This window comes from Bufo gargarizans, chromosome 10 (genome assembly GCF_014858855.1).
Source record: "Bufo gargarizans isolate SCDJY-AF-19 chromosome 10, ASM1485885v1, whole genome shotgun sequence".
NCBI lineage: Eukaryota > Metazoa > Chordata > Amphibia > Anura > Bufonidae > Bufo > Bufo gargarizans.
Genome location: NC_058089.1, coordinates 88,034,715 through 88,053,336, shown reverse-complemented (window position 1 = coordinate 88,053,336; position 18,622 = coordinate 88,034,715). Strand labels below are relative to the sequence as shown.

Here is an 18,622-nt window from a genome sequence, read left to right as displayed (position 1 = left end):
AGCACGGATGCGGAAGTGCGGATCCGCAAATGTGGATGCGGACAGCACATTCCGGCCCCTTTGAAAATGAATGGGTCTGCACCCGTTACGCAAAATTGCGGAACGGATGCGGATCCATTTTGCGGACGTGTGAATGGACCCATAGTCATAAAACAAAAAAATGAGGAACATGAGAAATGGAAGACATCATCTAAAAAAGTCCATCATGTATCTATCCTTTCACCCAGAGCTTTATCACTCTTTTTCCAAATCCCAAATGAGCCTTTTGTGCGTCTCCTCGCTGGGCCTCATTTTCGCATTAACTCAGTGTATAAATATAGGAGCTGGAGCTGAATATATTTAGCAATCTTTCAGATTACCAGAGGACTCGGAATAAAAACTTTCTGCCAACAGCTGCTGTGAAATTGTTATACACATGGAGAGCTGTGAAATATACGGAGCCCGAGGAGGAGGAATGAATTGGATTTACGAGGAGGTAAACAGAGGCGATGAGCCACAGAGCCTCCAAACTCTCACAGCAAAAATGGATATCATGGGATCGAGGAGTCTACTTCATCAGAACTAACGGGAACTCGTGAGGTCATGTCTCGGCCAGCCAGCAATAAACCAGAAAGCAAACGGGTATAAGCTGTCCTGGAGGTCCATTATATGGGCTGAGGTCTGAGCGGCTGTGGAAATTAGACTAGGTTGGGGGTGCAAATACAAAAGCCAAAAAAGTTGATAAAATAAAAACAATACTTTACTTGTATTAGGTTATTATTTTGACCATAAAAAGTAAAATGGAGGATCTGTAAATTTCATGGGAGCCAGGGGACTACATCTGTAATGTGTTAATAGTACACAACAGCATAACGCAATTGCGCACCCGTATTTCAGTTGCAAGTCCTTATGATGTTGTCAGTTCAGGCCATTAGACCAATGGTCAGGCCGGGTATCCCAGATGTATACACTTCTGTGATAAATATCAGACTGGATTCATGAGTCCTATACCGGAAAAAAACCTAAAATTGCAAAAATAAGTGACTTTTGTATGCCACTAGTTTTTGCACCTCCAACCATTCTGGGTTCTGCCAAGGAGTAGGTGTGATGGACTCTGACCAAGTTCCTTGACAATGCCTGTATGGGGAATGGACCTCAAGTACAGCTAGGCAATTTTGCAAAAAAAAATAAAAAATCTTGATTGCTGAATTTTCAACAAAGGGATCAATACCAATTTGAATCACTTTTTCACTTTATTGGTTTCATGTGGCCATAACTTTTCTTGTTCATTGATGTAGTCCTATATTTGGGCTTGTTTTTTTATGGAATGATATGTAGTGTCTAGGGCTGCAGTAAACGAATATTTTTGTAATCGAGTATTCTATCGATTATATTTCTCGATTCATCGAGTAATCTAATAAGAAAAAGCTACTTAAAATAACGTACGTAATTAGGTATGTATAAAGTTATTGGTTTGAAGGGGTTAATAACTTTATACATGCCTAATGCCAAGGTGCTTCCATTAACCCCTCCAAACCAATAACTTTATACATGCCCATTGGGTTTGGAGGGGTTAATGGAAGCACCTTGGCATTAGGCATGTATAAAGTTATTGGTCTGAAGAGGTTAATGAAAGCACCTTGGAGGTGCCTTCATTAACCCCTCTCTAAACCAATAACTTTATACATGCCAAGGTGGTGCTTGCAGCCTCCATTAACCACTCTCTCTCCATCTGCCTCCCCCCAGCCTCTGATCTGCTTGCCCCCAGCCTCTGATCTGGCTCCCCCCCCCAGCCTCTGATCTGGCTCCCCCCCCCCCCAGCCTCTGATCTGGCTCCCCCCCCCCAGCCTCTGATCTGCCTCCCCCCCCCAGCCTCTGATCTGCCTGCCCCCCAGCCTCTGATCTGCCTGCCCCCCCCCAGCCTCTGATCTGCCTGCCCCCCCCCAGCCTCTGATCTGCCTGCCCCCCCCCAGCCTCTGATCTGCCTGCCCCCCCCCAGCCTCTGATCTGCCTGCCCCCCCCCCAGCCTCTGATCTGCCTGCCCCCCCCAGCCTCTGATCTGCCTGCCCCCCCCCAGCCTCTGATCTGCCTCCCCCCCCAAGCCTCTGATCTGCCTCCCCCCCCAAGCCTCTGATCTGCCTCCCCCCCCAAGCCTCTGATCTGCCTCCCCCCCCAGGCCTCTGATCTGCCTCCCCCCCCAGCCTCTGATCTGCCTCCCCCCCCAGCCTCTGATCTGCCTCCCCCCCCAGCCTCTGATCTGCCTCCCCCCCCAGCCTCTGATCTGCCTCCCCCCCCCAGCCTCTGATCTGCCTCCCCCCCCCAGCCTCTGATCTGCCTCTCCCCCCAGCCTCTGATCTGCCTCCCCCCCCAGCCTCTGATCTGCCTCCCCCCCAGCCTCTGATCTGCCTCCCCCCCCCAGTCTCTGATCTGCCTCCCCCCCCCCAGCCTCTGATCTGCCTCCCCCCCCCCCAGCCTCTGATCTGCCTCCCCCCCCCCAGCCTCTGATCTGCCTCCCCCCCCCAGCCTCTGATCTGCCTCCCCCCAGCCTCTGATCTGCCTCCCCTCCCTCCCCCCAGCCTCTGATCTGCCTCCCCCAGCCTCTGATATGCCCCCTCTGGTAACGCAACCCCCCCTCCCTCCCTCCCCAGTATTAATCATTGGTGGCAGTGGCCACAGGGTCCCCCTCCCCTCCCCCCCCCCATCATTGGTGGCAGTGGCAGTTCCGATCGGAGCCCCAGCAGTGTAATGCTGGGGCTCAGATCGGTTACCATGGGAGCCAGGACGCTGCTTAAGTCCTGGCTGCCATGGTATGTTAGTGAGCAGAGAGCAGCGCATTATACTCACGTGCGCTGTGGCCGCCGGTCGCTCCTTCTCATAGGTCTGTGCGGCGCATTGGGGGGGAGGAGGGGGACCCTGATGGGGGGGAGGAGGGGGACCCTGTGGGATATGGCCGGCACATTCATTGGTGGTGCAGTGGCCAAAGTCCCTCCCCTCCTCCTCCTCCTTCTCAGTCCCTCCCCTCCTCCTCCTACTTGGTCTTCAGCGGCAGCCGCGCACAGTGGGGAGGGAGAGACTCCCTCCTCCTCCCTCCTCCTCCCTCCTCCTCTGTGCCGGCCGCTCAGTCCTGCCTCTCTGGCTCCGGAGGACACGGAAGCGGTGAGTGAGACGCTTAATTTCACTCCCGCTCCGTGATCACGTGATCTAAACGATTCCTCGATGCAGGGAAACTGCATCGATGAATTTTTTGACTCGATTTAATCGAGTTATTCGAATAATCGTTTCAGCCCTAGTAGTGTCCATTGGTACCATGTTTGGGGTACATGGGACTTACTCACTAACACTTTTAATTTCTATTGGGAGGGATAGAAAAAAAATAAAAATTCCATTGTTATTTTTCATATTTTTTAACATTTGTGGGAGGTTTAAATAAAAGGTCATCTTTATTATACAAGTTACAGAGAATGCAGCGATACTATATATATATGTGTGCATGTAAATTATTTTTATGGAAAAATGCTTATAACTTTTTAAATAAACTTAAACAACATTTAATTATTAATTTTTTTAGACTCACTAGGGGACATCACCTTATAATACCCTGTATACCAACGTATTATAGTCTTGCTTTTACAGTGGAAGGCAGTTTACTGGGCAATGCATATGGCACAGCCTAATAGGCATACAGTCATGACAGGGGCTGGGGGCCTTCTGTTATCAGCATCCCACAATTGTTTTTGTGTGAGGGAGCGCTATAGTGACAGAGGGGGACGAGACCCCCCCACGTTGTCTGCGGCATCTAGAGGATTGCTACCTCCTGGCTTCACTCCATGCTAGACTCTCATGGTGATTCGGGGCGGTGTATCAGTGCTGCTTGTGCGAGGTCAGTTCAGTCCCTGGCAGGTCCTGAATATACTCTACAAAGGCTCCACTGATACAGCGCCTTGAACCAAAAATTAAGGGTACTTTCACACTAGAGTTTTTGTTTTCCTGTATTGAGTTCCGTCACAGGAGCTCAATACGGAAAAAAACTGATCAGTTTTATCCTAATGCATTCTGAATGGAGAACAATCCGTTCCTAATGCATCAGTCCAGTCCCTCTTACGTTTTTTGGACGGAGAAAATACCGCAGCATGCTGCAGTTTTCTCTCCGGCCAAAAATACTGATCACTTGCCGAAATGTCGGATCCGGCATTAATTTACATTGAAGTGTATTAGTGCCGGCATTAAGTGTTCCTGCAAAACTGATCCGGATTTCTGGTCTGTGCATGTGCAGACCTTTACAAATGCAAAAAATAAATAAAATTCCTACCGGATCCGTTTTTTCTGGATGACACCAGAGAGACGGATCAGTCTCACAAATGCATGAGTTTGCGTCCAGATTGCCAGATCCGGCAGGCAGTTCCGGCGACAGAACTACCTGCCAGAATCCTCTGCCGCAAGTGTGAAAGTACCCGAAGATTAAATAAAAACATTGTCAGGCACAAAATGAGGCTGGTACTACCACTGATTCCTAATACACTTAATAAATTGTCTACTGAGTTCAATGAGATTTCTCTAGAGAAAAGAAGTTAGAGTACTACCAATTCAAGGTATTTAGGTTAACTTTTCGAAAAGTTACAAAAAAAGTTAGTCCATTGTGGGGTTGGGACTGGAGTGGCATGTCCAGACCAAAAAAGTGTTAGGTTTAAAGATGCACCAAATTTAAATTATAACAGACCTCCCAGAGTAGCCGACCCGCGGCAGAGATCATGCTTACCTGGAACCTGCTGCTGGGTTTGGTCTCCGTCCCTTCACAACTGGCTCTTCATCTCCCTGTTGCGCCAAAATTAACACCCTGTTGACAACGGGGCACGTGTATGCTGCAGCCAATCACTGGCCACAGTTGATTGGCCAGTGATGCAAACGGAGCAGGTCACCACTGTGGCCATCAATTGGCTGCAGCGGTCATGTATCTTCCCCCTTCCCACCCCTCATTTACAGTATGTTGAATATCAGCACAGCAGGGAGATAGAGACTGAATCCAGCAGTGGGGACCAGGTAAGTATGATCTATCAGGATTTCCTGACAAACAGCAGCGTACTGTTCGAAACACATTGGAAATTTGGCACTCACGACTATCCGTAGCATTAATAGTGACGTCACTAGTTGCTCCAGGAGAGCGCGAGATTTTGAACTATATGGAGCGGCACTCCATGCTATAGATACCTGACAGATATTCCCTAAATTAAAACCTGCAGAGAAGGATCAAGAGAATATTAGCGACGGATAAATATCAACAGCAAGGTAATCTTGGATTTGGATTGACATGATTTAGTGGCTGCCTGTAGTGGGGGAATCAGTGTGATTATCGGAGAGGAGGTGGGCGGTATCCCATATACTATTTAGGCCTCTTGCACACGACCGTATGGCTTTTTTAGTATTTTGTGGTCTGCAAAAAACGGATCCGCAAAAAATACGGATGACGTCTGTGTGCATTCCGTTTTTTGCGGCACGGAACAGCTGGCCCCTGATAGAACAGTACTATCCTTGTCAGATATGCAGACAATAATAGGACATGTTCTATCTTTGAACGGAAAAATGGAAATAAGGAAATGGAAGGCATACGAAGTACCTTCTGTTTTTTTTTGCGGATCCATTGAAATGAATGGTTCTGTATACGGTCCATATATGGAACGCAAAAACACAGAACAAAAAAAATAAAAACACTATCGTGTGCAAGAGGCCTGAGGGTCCATTCACACGTCTGCAAAATGGGTCCGCATTCGTTACGCAATTTTGTGGAACAGATGCGGACCCATTAATTTTCAATGGGGCCGGAATTTGCTGTCTGCATTCGCGGATCTGCAAAAAAAATTTAACATGTCCTATTCTTGTCCGCAATTGCGGACAAGAAAAGGTATTTTCTATGAGAGTGCCGGCGATGTTCAGTCCGCAAAACACATACGGACGTATGAATGGACCCTTATACTGTGACGTATGATCTCCACCACAATTTGGCCGCTCTGCGAAGTCTGTTATAGTCTTGGATAACCCCAAGACTGGTGACATTTGATGTAAGGCATCTCAACGCAGACTCAAAGAAAAGCAATCCCCTCAGACTCAAGTAATCCCCTCATGAAAAAATTCCCCCATAAGTTGGTCAGGGCAGAGGGGGCGATACTACTAGTTGTACTTTACTTTATGAACCTTAGACCTAGTGATAGCTCTTGTCCGAGGAAGCGGTCAACTGACATGGAAAATCCATATCTGAAATCATTAATCTGAACTAAAAAAAAAAAACGGACATGTCAAGACACTCAGTCTAAGAACAGCATGTACTGTACAAGCATGGGAGATAATGCAGCCTGAAGAGCTGCACTAAGTGGTGGTAAGCCATGCACAAAAACATGGCTAACCCAGAACCAGCGAGACCGTACTCGGCACCATACATCAGATCCACAATCAGAGGCATGTCTGAAAAAAAGGTCATGAAAGTTTTTGAAGACAACCTAATCCCTAGAGAATGGGAACAAGTCTCTCTCCAGGTCAGATCAGGTCAACAACCGTAACGGGTCATGTTTTTCGGATCTAGACAACTGGGGCTGAGAAACGTTAATTGACAGTAGTGCACGGCGGTTCCCAGCAGAATATCTGACATTGGCAGGTTTGGCCAAGAGAGGAAATATATTCATAACCCATCTCTGTTTCGCCCTTGTTTGTTTGTCATCCTAAAGCCATTTCCTTTTTTAAGTTGTACAATCTTTTTGTGCTTTTTGTATTACAGGGGTTGTATAATTCGGCAAATGGCATTTATCACGTAAAGAAAGTTAATACAAGGCAGTTACTAATGGATTGTTAATATTGCCGCCTTTGCTGGCAGGAATAATTTTTCCATAACAATATACACTGCTCGTTTCCATGGTTATGACCACCCTGCAATCCATCAGAGGTGGTTGTGCTTGCACACTATAAAAAAAAGGTGCGGGCCCTACCTAGTGGCTGAGAATGCGAGAGTGTGCATAGGCTGGTGCTTTTTCCTGTAGTGTGCAAGCATGACAACCACTGCTAGAGTGCAGGGTGGTCGTAACCCCTGGATACGAACAGTGTATAATGCAATGGAAAAATTAACCCAGCCAGCAAAGGAGGCAATATGGATAATCACAATACATTAGTAAGTAACTTGTATTAAAGGGGTTGTCCGCTCAGATCAGCAGTGGTCCGGCACCCAGCACCCCCGCCGATCAGCCACGGCTGTGGAGTCTGAGGCAATTTTGGGTACCTGGAGTCAGAGTCGGCAAAAATGAACCGACTCCAACTAAATTTAAATTGGAATAAAAAATAAAAATAAAAGTTAAAATTTCCCAATTCACAAAAAGTTATAATTAAAGGGAATCTGTCACCTGCTTTTAGCATTTTAAGCTTTCAACATTGCCATGTTCAATAAAGTGCCTTATTTCCTGCAGTAGTGTTAATTTTTTTTTTTATCAAAATGACAAAACGAAAAAAAAAAAGTCTCTTTTTCTGATATGCTAATGAAGCTCCAAGGTGCCCAAAGGGCCGTTTTTTTTCCTCTCTGGAGCCCAGTGACGCCCCCTGCAGTGCCCAGCCCGCCTTAATTTGAAGCCCAAGAACGCCTCCTGATCCTGCGCAAGATTTCTGGCGGCCGACAGGAAGAAGAACGGGGTATTTCTTGAAGGTAGAAGATGACGTGGTGAGGGGGCGGAACCGTTTGCCGGGGCTGTGGGAGGTTATTTCAGGATCAGGAGGCGTTCTTTGCCTTCAAAAAAAGGCGGGCTGGGCACTGCAGGGGGAGTCACTGGGCTCCAGAGAGGAAAAAAAAAAAAAAACGCCCCTTTGGGCACCTTGGAGCTCATTAGCATATCAGAAAAAGAACCTTTTTATCAAAATGACAAAATGAAATAAAGTAAGAAGACCACTGCAGGAAATAAGGCACTTTATTGAACATGGCAATGTTGAAAGCTTAAAATGCTAAAAGCAGGTGACAGATTCCCTTTAATTACTTCTCTACTGTAAGAATAAAGGCCAATGCATGCAGTGCGTCACGTTACCGCAAAACGAACACGTTAAGTGACCATGAAGAAGCATGCTTTTCATATGCTTCACTATACGGAACGCAACGCACAGTTAAGGAGCGGCAATACTTATACTTTCCATTGTGTTGTGTTCCGCTGTTACAGGAAACGCAACGCCCATGGTTATCCTAGCCTCTCACTGATAACCGATTAAAGAGGACCTTTCATTACCATAAAAGATCTAAACTAAGTATACAGACATGAAGAGCGGCGCCCAGGGATCTCCCTGCACTTATTATCCCTGGGCGCCGCTCCGTTCTCCCGGTATAGGCTCCGGTATCTTCAGATTTTCGGCTCAACCGGGAGGAGCCTGCTCTTGTTCTCCTGGGCGTCTCCTTCTCACAGAAAGCAGCTCTTGTATGAGCAGTGCCTTCTCTTCCAACAGCTGATCGGACCCCGCTGATCTGATATTGATGACCTATCCTAAGGATAGGTCATCAATAGTAAAAAGTGGACAACCCCTGATAACATGACAAATGCCGTTTGTTGAAGGGAGATAACCCCTTTACATAACAGGAAGACCTATCTGCGTGGTCAATACACATCGTGTGTGTAATTGTCCTTAGGCTACTTTCACATCTGCATTTTCCTTTCCGGCTTTGAGATCCGTCATAGGATCTCAAAACTGGAGGAAAGCGCTTTAGTTTTGCTTCGGTTTTGTCAATGGGGATAAAACTGAACAAACCAGAATGCATTCCCAGACTGCAAAAACGCTGTGAAAGTAGCCCTACAGGGATAATAGATTAGTCAAACATTTGAGGAGTAAAAACAAATAAAATAAATACATCAATAACAAAAATAATCTGTAACAGGACGTTGTGAACTTAGTGGTGGGCCTAAGCTAGTTGTAAGCCTCGACAGAACTGCTTATCCTAAAAGGACTATGTGCACTTGGACAAAAATACCAGAATGCCGTTCAACAGGTCAAAACCTTCTTCACTGGTTAAAAAAAGTGCACATTTTTTAAAATACGTAGTAATATTATCATCACCAACATGAATACCAATTATTAAAGCCATATTAGAAAGTCAGCGCTTTATGGTCACCTATTACTGAGCTTATATCTCATTGTAAAGAACTTGAATTTTAAAAAGCACCAAAAACATCTAAAGTGAAATACATTACAGTGACAAAATAAACGTAAAAAGTTAATATTTTTCCAAAGAAGTGAGAAATAGTGACGTTTAATGGATACTGGAATTACTTATCACCAACCAAAGGTTGAAAGCCCTACGCAAAGGAAGAATGGCCTACAAAAGGATGAAATAACAAAACTTACCCTTCGCTCTTTATCACCGTACTCTATACCCAAGGTGTCCATGGCACGAACAATGGCGGCCAGGGATTGGATAGTGTTACTATAAACCACAGGCTTGTACTGCTTGACATCTTCACCTGAGAAGCCATCTTCATGGATAATTCTGCAAAATCACCAAAAGGCATTTTAATAAACAAAACGGTATAATACAGCATAGCACAATATAGCAGTATAATACAATGTACTTTGTGTATAACGCAGTCATGCAGGGTGTATTAGATATGACAGTAGAAGCCTACACAAACTACACCAAAAGCATAAAATATCCGATTTGTTTCCTGTAGACAAACAGGCAATAAAATGCTTCCAATGAAATGAGTGGCAGTCACGGCGCTGCCTCCCTGCAGCGGCAATAATAAAGCTATGTATGAATTATTAATTGTGGCAGACGCCCCATTACACCAAGTGCCTGAATGAAGCAGCTCAGATTACAGGAAGCCGAGTCCATCAACATTATGGGTTAAGAGGTTTTATAAATATGGATTAATGGCCACTGTGTAAGTGCTCGGAAACCACTTAAAACGTCAATTTTTGATTTATAAGTATTCAGAGACGTAAAAGAAATCATACAATCATGCGTGGAGCTCAGACGGGGAGGCTGCGGCCACGCGTGCGGAGCTCAGACGGGGAGGCTGCGGCCACGCGTGCGGAGCTCAGACGGGGAGGCTGCGGCCACGCGTGCGGAGCTCAGACGGGGAGGCTGCGGCCACGCGTGCGGAGCTCAGACGGGGAGGCTGCGGCCACGCGTGCGGAGCTCAGACGGGGAGGCTGCGGCCACGCGTGCGGAGCTCAGACGGGGAGGCTGCGGCCACGCGTGCGGAGCTCAGACGGGGAGGCTGCGGCCACGCGTGCGGAGCTCAGACGGGGAGGCTGCGGCCACGCGTGCGGAGCTCAGACGGGGAGGCTGCGGCCACGCGTGCGGAGCTCAGACGGGGAGGCTGCGGCCACGCGTGCGGAGCTCAGACGGGGAGGCTGCGGCCACGCGTGCGGAGCTCAGACGGGGAGGCTGCGGCCACGCGTGCGGAGCTCAGACGGGGAGGCTGCGGCCACGCGTGCGGAGCTCAGACGGGGAGGCTGCGGCCACGCGTGCGGAGCTCAGACGGGGAGGCTGCGGCCACGCGTGCGGAGCTCAGACGGGGAGGCTGCGGCCACGCGTGTGGAGCTCAGACGGGGAGGCTGCGGCCACGCGTGTGGAGCTCAGACGGGGAGGCTGCGGCCACGCGTGTGGAGCTCAGACGGGGAGGCTGCGGCCACGCGTGTGGAGCTCAGACGGGGAGGCTGCGGCCACGCGTATGGAGCTCAGACGGGGAGGCTGCGGCCACGCGTATGGAGCTCAGACGGGGAGGCTGCGGCCACGCGTATGGAGCTCAGACGGGGAGGCTGCGGCCACGTGTGGAGCTCAGACGGGGAGGCTGCGGCCACGTGTGGAGCTCAGACGGGGAGGCTGCGGCCACGTGTGGAGCTCAGACGGGGAGGCTGCGGCCACGTGTGGAGCTCAGACGGGGAGGCTGCGGCCACGTGTGGAGCTCAGACGGGGAGGCTGCGGCCACGTGATAGCTAAACGCCTTTTCTGTGGTGACAGGTCATGGGATGCTTGGTGGGAACACAGGCGGCATGAACAAGAGATTGAATAAGAGACTGAAATCACAGGGAGAAGAAACCACCAGAACCAGATACAGAAAGCCAAGTAGGAGAATAGGGTCACCCTGAGAAGCATCATTCTGCCAATTGACCTGTGACATCGCCATTTCCATAGTTATAGCCTAATATTAACCATCCTAAAAACACAGATAAGTGCTCCAGAAACATACAGCCTAGGACAGCGATTCCTAACCTTACTACCTTTGGGGAATCCCCGGAACGGTTTCCACTCCTGGAGAGCCCCTTATTGCTATTGCTTGGTGTAGGGGTGGATGAAGCTCTATAGAAGTCTTATAATTTGGTTCAGAAGCCCTCAATCGCAAAACTGACCGGTCTTGTTACAGTGCTCTGGGGAACCCCTGATCAGGGCCCAAAAAATCCAATGTTCCTTGGAACCCTGATTGGGAAACACTGGTTTGTACACCTTAGGTGGTGCTACTTACCACATGTGTAAGGGGGACTTGCACTATCCCGATACTGTGCCTGTAATGGGTGTATGATCATAGCCTTCGGGGACCTTTAAAAAAGAGCATCTTAAAGCCTGAGCAACCCTACTATACCAAGTATACTGCCTGTTAGGGTTAATCATGATGATTTAGGCCACTTTCACACTTGCGCTTTCCCTTTCCACTATTGAGATCAGTCGTAGGATCTCAATAGCGGGGAAAATGCTTTTGTTTAGTCCCCATCTATTGTCAATGGGGACAAAAGTGAACTCAACGAAACAGAGTGCACCAAAATGCATTCTGTTCCGTTTGGTTGCGTCCCCATCACGGACAGCAAGCAGCGTTTTTCTGTCCGCGATGTGATGTGGAGCAAGACGGATCCATCCTGACACACAATGTAAGTCAATGGGGATGGATCAGTTTTCTCTGACACAATAGAAAACTGATCCGTCCCCCCCATTGACTTTCAATGGAGTTCATGACTGATCCGTCATGGCTATAGAAAACATAATACAACCAGATCCGTTCATAATGGATGCAGGAGGTTGTATTATCAGTAACGGAAGCGTTTTTGCCGAGCCCTGCCGGATCCAGTAAAAACGCTAGTGTGAAAGTAGCCTTAAACGATCCCTTAGTTGATATCAGTGGCCCCATTGTAGAGAAATATGCACGTATATTCATATGCCGATTAGGTGTTCAGAGCACCGAGGGGCCCCTTTCCCTTGGGTGACAGAGCCAGGCATCCTCACCATCTTCCTGTAATCCCAGTATTGGAAAAGTTTACCATCCAAACTATGCATGCTCCGATTCAACATTCACCAGTACATACATGGGATTACAGGGCCAATCAGTAACACAGGAAGGATGTCTGGTGCCACCACTCAAGGGGAAGGGAAGTGGCTAAGGGGAGAATAGCGGTGGTGAAGCGGTATTCTGCGTGGCTAGGCCTGCCCCTTGGTGCTCCAAATACCTAAATGACATTTACAAGGTCCAATATTAATGGTCTATCCTCAGAATAGGTCATCAATATCTGATTGGTGGGGGTCCAACCCCAAGCACCCCCATGATGAGCTGTTTGAAGAGACTGCAGCTTCCTCACAGCGCCGTCCATTGTATAGTGGCTGTGCTTGGTATTGCAGCTCAGCCCATTCACCTGGCAGCGCTTAGGGCATGTGGCCGATAAATGTGATGTCACCAGTATAGGACGAGTCCACAGCACTCACCAGAGAGCTGCGGTCTCTTTAAACAGCTGATCGGAGGAAGTCCGGGGAGTCGGATCCCCACTGATGACATAATGATTACCTATCCTCACCTGAAGATAGGCCATCAATATAAAAATGTTGGACAAACCCTTTAAGCAAAACATCACAAAAATACAAACATATCTCCCATGATAAAATAGTTGGAACTTTTAGAAATTTGAGGACACCAACCAATAAAAGCAGAGAGCATGGCTATGGGTGGAGATCCACGGAAGTAATGGAGACCAGCTGTTACCTACCCCTAGTAGACATTACATCTCCACAGCCAATGTCATCTCCACATAGTTAACAAAATAATAATAATAATTAAACTGTGCTTGCAAGATCATGTTACTGCCCTTCTGCCCCAATCCCATAGAGGTCGGAGACTTTACTTAGACTGAGTCAATAGCAGCAATTCTCGCCTGTCAGCAATGGTCCAAGAAAAGCCATTATCTGGGCCCCTTTGTAATGCAAAATGTAGGCTGAACCCTGCCAGTCAAGTTGATGCCATCCTGACCGGCAAGTGTCTTCTGCGTCTGACAATGAATACTGAGTACACAGGAGCCCGTCCACGGCTGGGGGTGGGAGAGGACCAGCAAAGGATGGTGGTCTGGGCAATAGGCTGAGGATAATAGCAGAACTGGGAGGGAATGATAGAGGAGAAGGCTTTAAAGGATTGATGGGGCTTGAATAGCATACAGCCAGAAAATTGGGAGCTGGATTAAGCAGACATGGATAGAAATCTGGCTCTAAGAAGGGAGCAGGGTTTATAGGCTTTTAGTTTTTGTTACAGAAAAGACATAGATAAGCTTTCCCAATCATCTGTCACCAGGAAAGGTCTAGCCAGAGCCTCCACAACACAAGCAAAACGCAACGTGTGCCATTGGAAACCCTAATGTATGCCGACACCTGCACATGAGAATTCGGGATTGACTGCATCTCACATAATTAAACCACGCTTAACATACACTGCAGTAATCTAAATGGTAATCCAGTAATCTAAAATGCCTCACTTCTCATCTGCATCATGTAAATGTGTGGAAAACGGCATTTGGGGAGGCATCGCTGGACAGACGAGCCGTATGTGCGATTTAAATCCTTGATCAATAGGACGGGTTTATTGCATCCGTGGTCTGCATTTTTGGGTGCAAATGGAAGACTGAGCCGGGGAGGTTTACTGCATAGTCCATTCACACGTCCGTAGTGCAATACACCCGGACGGCACCCCCATAGAACTGCCTATTCTTGTCCGCAATTGCAGACAAGAATAGGACATGTTCTATTTTTTTCCGGAGCCACGGACCGGAAGATCGGGGGCACGCTCCATTCTTTAAATGTACAGTGGATATAAAAAGTCTTCACACCCCTGTTAAAATGTCTTTCTGTGATGTAAAAAAAAATGAGACAAAGATAAATAATTTCAGAACTTTTTCCACCTTTAATGTGACCTATAAACTGTACCACTCAATTGAAAAAAAAATAATTAAATCTTTTAGGTGGAGGGAAGAAAAAAATATATAATATGGTTGCATAAGTGTGCACACCCTTAAACTAATACTTTGTTAAAGCACCTTTTGATTTTATTAGAGCATCCAGTCTTTTGGGGTATGAGTCTATCAGCATGGCACATTTTGACTTGGCAAGATTTGCCCACTCTTCTTTGCAAAAACCCTCCAAATCTGTCAGATTGCGAGGGCATCTCCTGTGCACAGCCCTCTTCAGATCACCCCACAGATTCTCAATCGGATTCAGTCTGGGCTCTGGCTGGGCCATTCCAAAACTTTAATCTTCTTCTGGTCAAGCCATTACTTTGTTGATTTGGATGTATGCTTTGGGTCGTTGTCATGCTGAAAGATGAAGTTCCTCTTCATGTTCAGCTTTCTAGCAGAAGCCTGAAGGTTTTGTGCCAATATTGACAGGTATTTGGAACTGTTCCTAATTCCCTCGAGCTTAACTGAGGCCCCAGTTCCAGCTGAAGAAAAACAGCCCCTTGGCATGATGCTGCCACCACCATGCTTCACTGTGGGTATGGTGTTCTTTTGGAGATGTGCAGTGTTGCTTTTGTGCCAAACATATCTTTTGGAATTATGGCCAAAAAGTTAAATCTTGGTTTCATCAGACTATAACACCTTTTCCCACATGCTTTTGGGAGACTTCAGATGTGTTTTTGCAAAATGTAGCCTGGCTTGGATGTTTTTCTTCATAAGAAAAGGCTTTCGTCTTGCCACTCTACCCCATAGCCCAGACATCTGAAGAATACGGGAGATTGTTGTCACATGTACCGCACAGCCAGTACTTGCCAGATATTTCAGCAGCTCCTTTAAATGTTGCTGTAGGCCTTTTGGTCGCCTCCCAGACCAGTTTTCTTCTCGTCTTTTCATCAATTTTGGAGGGACGTCCAGTTCTTGGTAATGTCACTGTTGTGCCATATTTTCTCCACTTGATGATGACTGTCTTCACTGTGTTCCATGATATATCTAATGCCTTGGAAATTCTTTTGTACCCTTCTCCTGACTGATACCTTTTAACAATGAGATCCCTCTGATGCTTTGGAAGCTCTCTGTGGACCATGTCTTTTGCTGTTGGATGCGACTAAGAAAATTTAAGAAAAGACCAACTGGAGCAGCTGAACTTTATTTGGGGTTAATCAGAGGCACTCTAAATGATGGCAGGTGTATGCTGACTCCTATTTAAAGGGATTCTGTCACCTCGTTTTCGGTTATAGAGCTGCGGACATGCACGGCTAGATCGCCGCTAGCATGTCCGCAATGTGCCTGTCCTATAGGGCCGTGTCCTTTTATTTTATAAAAAAAATGATTTTAGACATATGTAAATGAGCTTGGTGAGGTGCCCAAGGCGCTGTACTAACCGTTCTGGAGCCCAGCCACGCCCCCTGTGAAGGAGCCCAGCACCGCCTGCATCCTCCGAATCTCCTCCTTGCTCACAGTTAGATTGTTGTAATCTTGCGGAAGGAACACTATAACACTATAAGGAACCTTATACCGGCACTGCACATGCGCAAGCTCGTGCATCGCAAGATTACGCCAGTTGGTTGGTACGTGTTGATTTGCTCATCTCTACTGGTAAGGTGTCTCACTATACACAAATAGGGAGTGACCCGCCAATTAAGCTGGGCAGGGAGAAGATGGCTGTAAGCCGCCCCTGTGACTCTTCTCCTCGCTCTCAGCTCATTTCTAACCTATGCTTTTTCTGAAAGAAAGTAAATGGGTTTGAAGTAAAACCTAACCCGTGTGTGACCAGGGGGCCTGTGGGTATTTTGTCTTCTGGCTGAAAGAGGCTCCTGACATGTTCCCTTTAAGGCCTCTTTCACACTACCGTTTTTTTTTTTCCCCGTTTTGCGGGCCGTTTTTTAGTTCCGTATACGGAACCATTCCTTTCAATGGGTCCGCAAAAAAAATAAAAAATAAATGTACTCCGTATGCATTTAGTTTCCGTATCTACGTTCCGTGCAAAGATAGAACATGTCCTATATTTGGCCGCAAATCACGTTCCGTGGCTCCATTTAAGGTCAATAGGTCCGCAAAAAAACAACAGAATGCCTACAGAAATGCATCCGTATGTCTTCTGTATCCGTTCCGTTTTTTGCGGACCCATCTATTGAAAATGTTATGCCCAGCCCAATTAGTAATTACTGTATATGCCATATGGCAAAACGGAACCGAAACACAACGGAACAACGGATCCGTGAAAAACGGACCGCAAAACACTGAAATAGCCACGGTAGTGTGAAAGAGGCCTAAGGCAGTGGATTTGGAGCTCCGTAGCAGAATAAAAACAAGTCAGATGGCTGAAAATGTTGGATCTATAAAAATTTTTGTTTAATTATGTTCAAGAAAGGAAAGTAAAAAATAGTAGTAGTGATCATACTGCTAGCCGTATTAGGAATTCGAGATGGCAACCTGTTAATTTTCCAAGGAATTACAAAGAAATGTCTCCAATGCACCAATCGGTGGAAGGAGGCCAGGTTCCAAAGTGGTTCCCCCAACCCTACATAAGAAACACATGACTGACACTACATAAAGCCGGCTCTATTCCTCCTCAGATCTGATGGACAAAGCCGTTTTCTAATATATATTTTTATTGTACCCCAAACAAGATTTTCATTCATGAGCCTCTTTATTCAGAGTCGGCGTCAGTGAATTGAAGGCTGATTTACTGCACAAAAATAAGACAATGTGGAATGATTGCCGGAGAACAGAGACGGCTTGGTTCCTGCTGAACGATCATTTCTCATCCTCGTAGCTATTTTCCAAAACCTGCAAAGATTTTACCAAACAAAAGGCCTATTTCTATATGTTACGGTCCAATGAGCAGATCGGAGACATAGGCCGGTATAAAATAAAGCTTCATCTTCTGTGATATTCTTAATGTCTACATACCAGCGCGCTGTAGCAGTTTAGAGGTAAACTCCTGTAACCTATGGAGAGCATTTCCCCTAGTCAAACCTTTTATATAAAAGGGAGCAAAGAGGTTGTCACATTCCAGGTCCAATATATATATTAAAAAAAAAAAAAAAAAAAAATGATGAGCATGTCCACCTACTAAGGTGGTCACACATGCTCAATTCCATCCGCCAACTGCCACCAGCCATATCTACTGCTAGAAGCTGTGACCGTTACAGGGTGAGAGCTGCAGCAAAAATGACACACCCTAAGCTGTGGTAGGGAGAGAGCTGCTGCAGAAAGGACAACACCCTAAGCTGCGATAGGGAGAGAGCTGCTGCAGAAAGGACAACACCCTAAGCTGCGATAGGGAGAGAGCTGCTGCAGAAAGGACACTAGAAGAAGCCAAGCACACAATGAACAGTGTTTAACAAAAACTATTGGCAATTGCTTCTTTTAAAGGGGTTTTCCAGAAGTTCAATATCGAGGGCCTATCCTCAGGATAGGTCATCAATATCTAATTGGCATTCATGCTGATCAGCTGTTTGATGAGGACATGGTGCTCTAGTGAGCGATTCAGCCTCTTCTTAGGTCACTGACGTCACGTTCTTTGGTCACATGGCTAAGAAGCAGTTCCATTGACGTGAACAGGCCCGGGCTACAATAGCAAGCACAACTGCTATACAATACACAGCAATGTGCTTAGTAAGCTGTGAGGAGGCTGCGGGGGTGCTGGGTGTCAGACCCCCACCTATCAGATATTGATGACCGATCCAGAGGACAGGTCATCAATATTGAACTCCTGGAAAAAAACTTTAAATCTCATTACACAGACATTTATAGCAATACACACAGCTAAATACAGTATATTTGATTCAGTTGTAGATCTGCAATGTAACATATATTCCTGATTCTTTCCCTCATTGGTGTCCCCCTCCCCACAAAGCACATTATTACTTCCCTATAAATTCTTTGGTTTCCATTTTACTTCACAACCTTTTAGATGGGAAATATGTGTCACCCAGTCCTGTCTTTCCTCCTCTGAAGTCCCTATACATTTCCCTTGTGCCTTTGCCACCTCCAATTTCTCCAAGTAAATTAGTTTCTTCAATGACTCCATCAACATTTCCACCCTCCATGGTCAATTATCAATCTATTGTTTCAAGATACACCTTTTAGCTGCCAGTAATATTATATGTACAAGGCCTTGAGTCCGGAGCAGACGAGGGACTCGTATGAAATAGATATACAGGTCCTTCTAAAAAAAATTTGCATATTGTGATAAAGTTCATTATTTTCTGTAATGTACTGATAAACATTAGACTTTCATATATTTTAGATTCATTACACACAACTGAAGTAGTTCAAGCCTTTTATTGTTTTAATATTGATGATTTTGGCATACAGCTCATGAAAACCCAAATTTCCTATCTAAAAAAATTAGCATATTTCATCCGACCAATAAAAGAAAAGTGTTTTTAATACAAAAAAAGTCAACCTTCAAATAATTATGTTCAGT

At 46.4% G+C, this 18,622-nt stretch overlaps 1 protein-coding gene across 2 annotated transcripts in view; it reads right to left on the bottom strand.

The window, feature by feature from the left end:
* GNAO1 (G protein subunit alpha o1) overlaps window positions 1-18,622 on the bottom strand; it is a 175,722-nt gene that overhangs the window by 87,402 nt on the left and 69,698 nt on the right. For both annotated transcript variants that reach the window (XM_044269539.1, XM_044269538.1), the window contains exon 3: window positions 9,331-9,472. In XM_044269539.1, coding sequence (XP_044125474.1) covers window positions 9,331-9,472 — 142 coding nt within the window. The remainder of the gene's footprint in view (window positions 1-9,330; window positions 9,473-18,622) is intronic.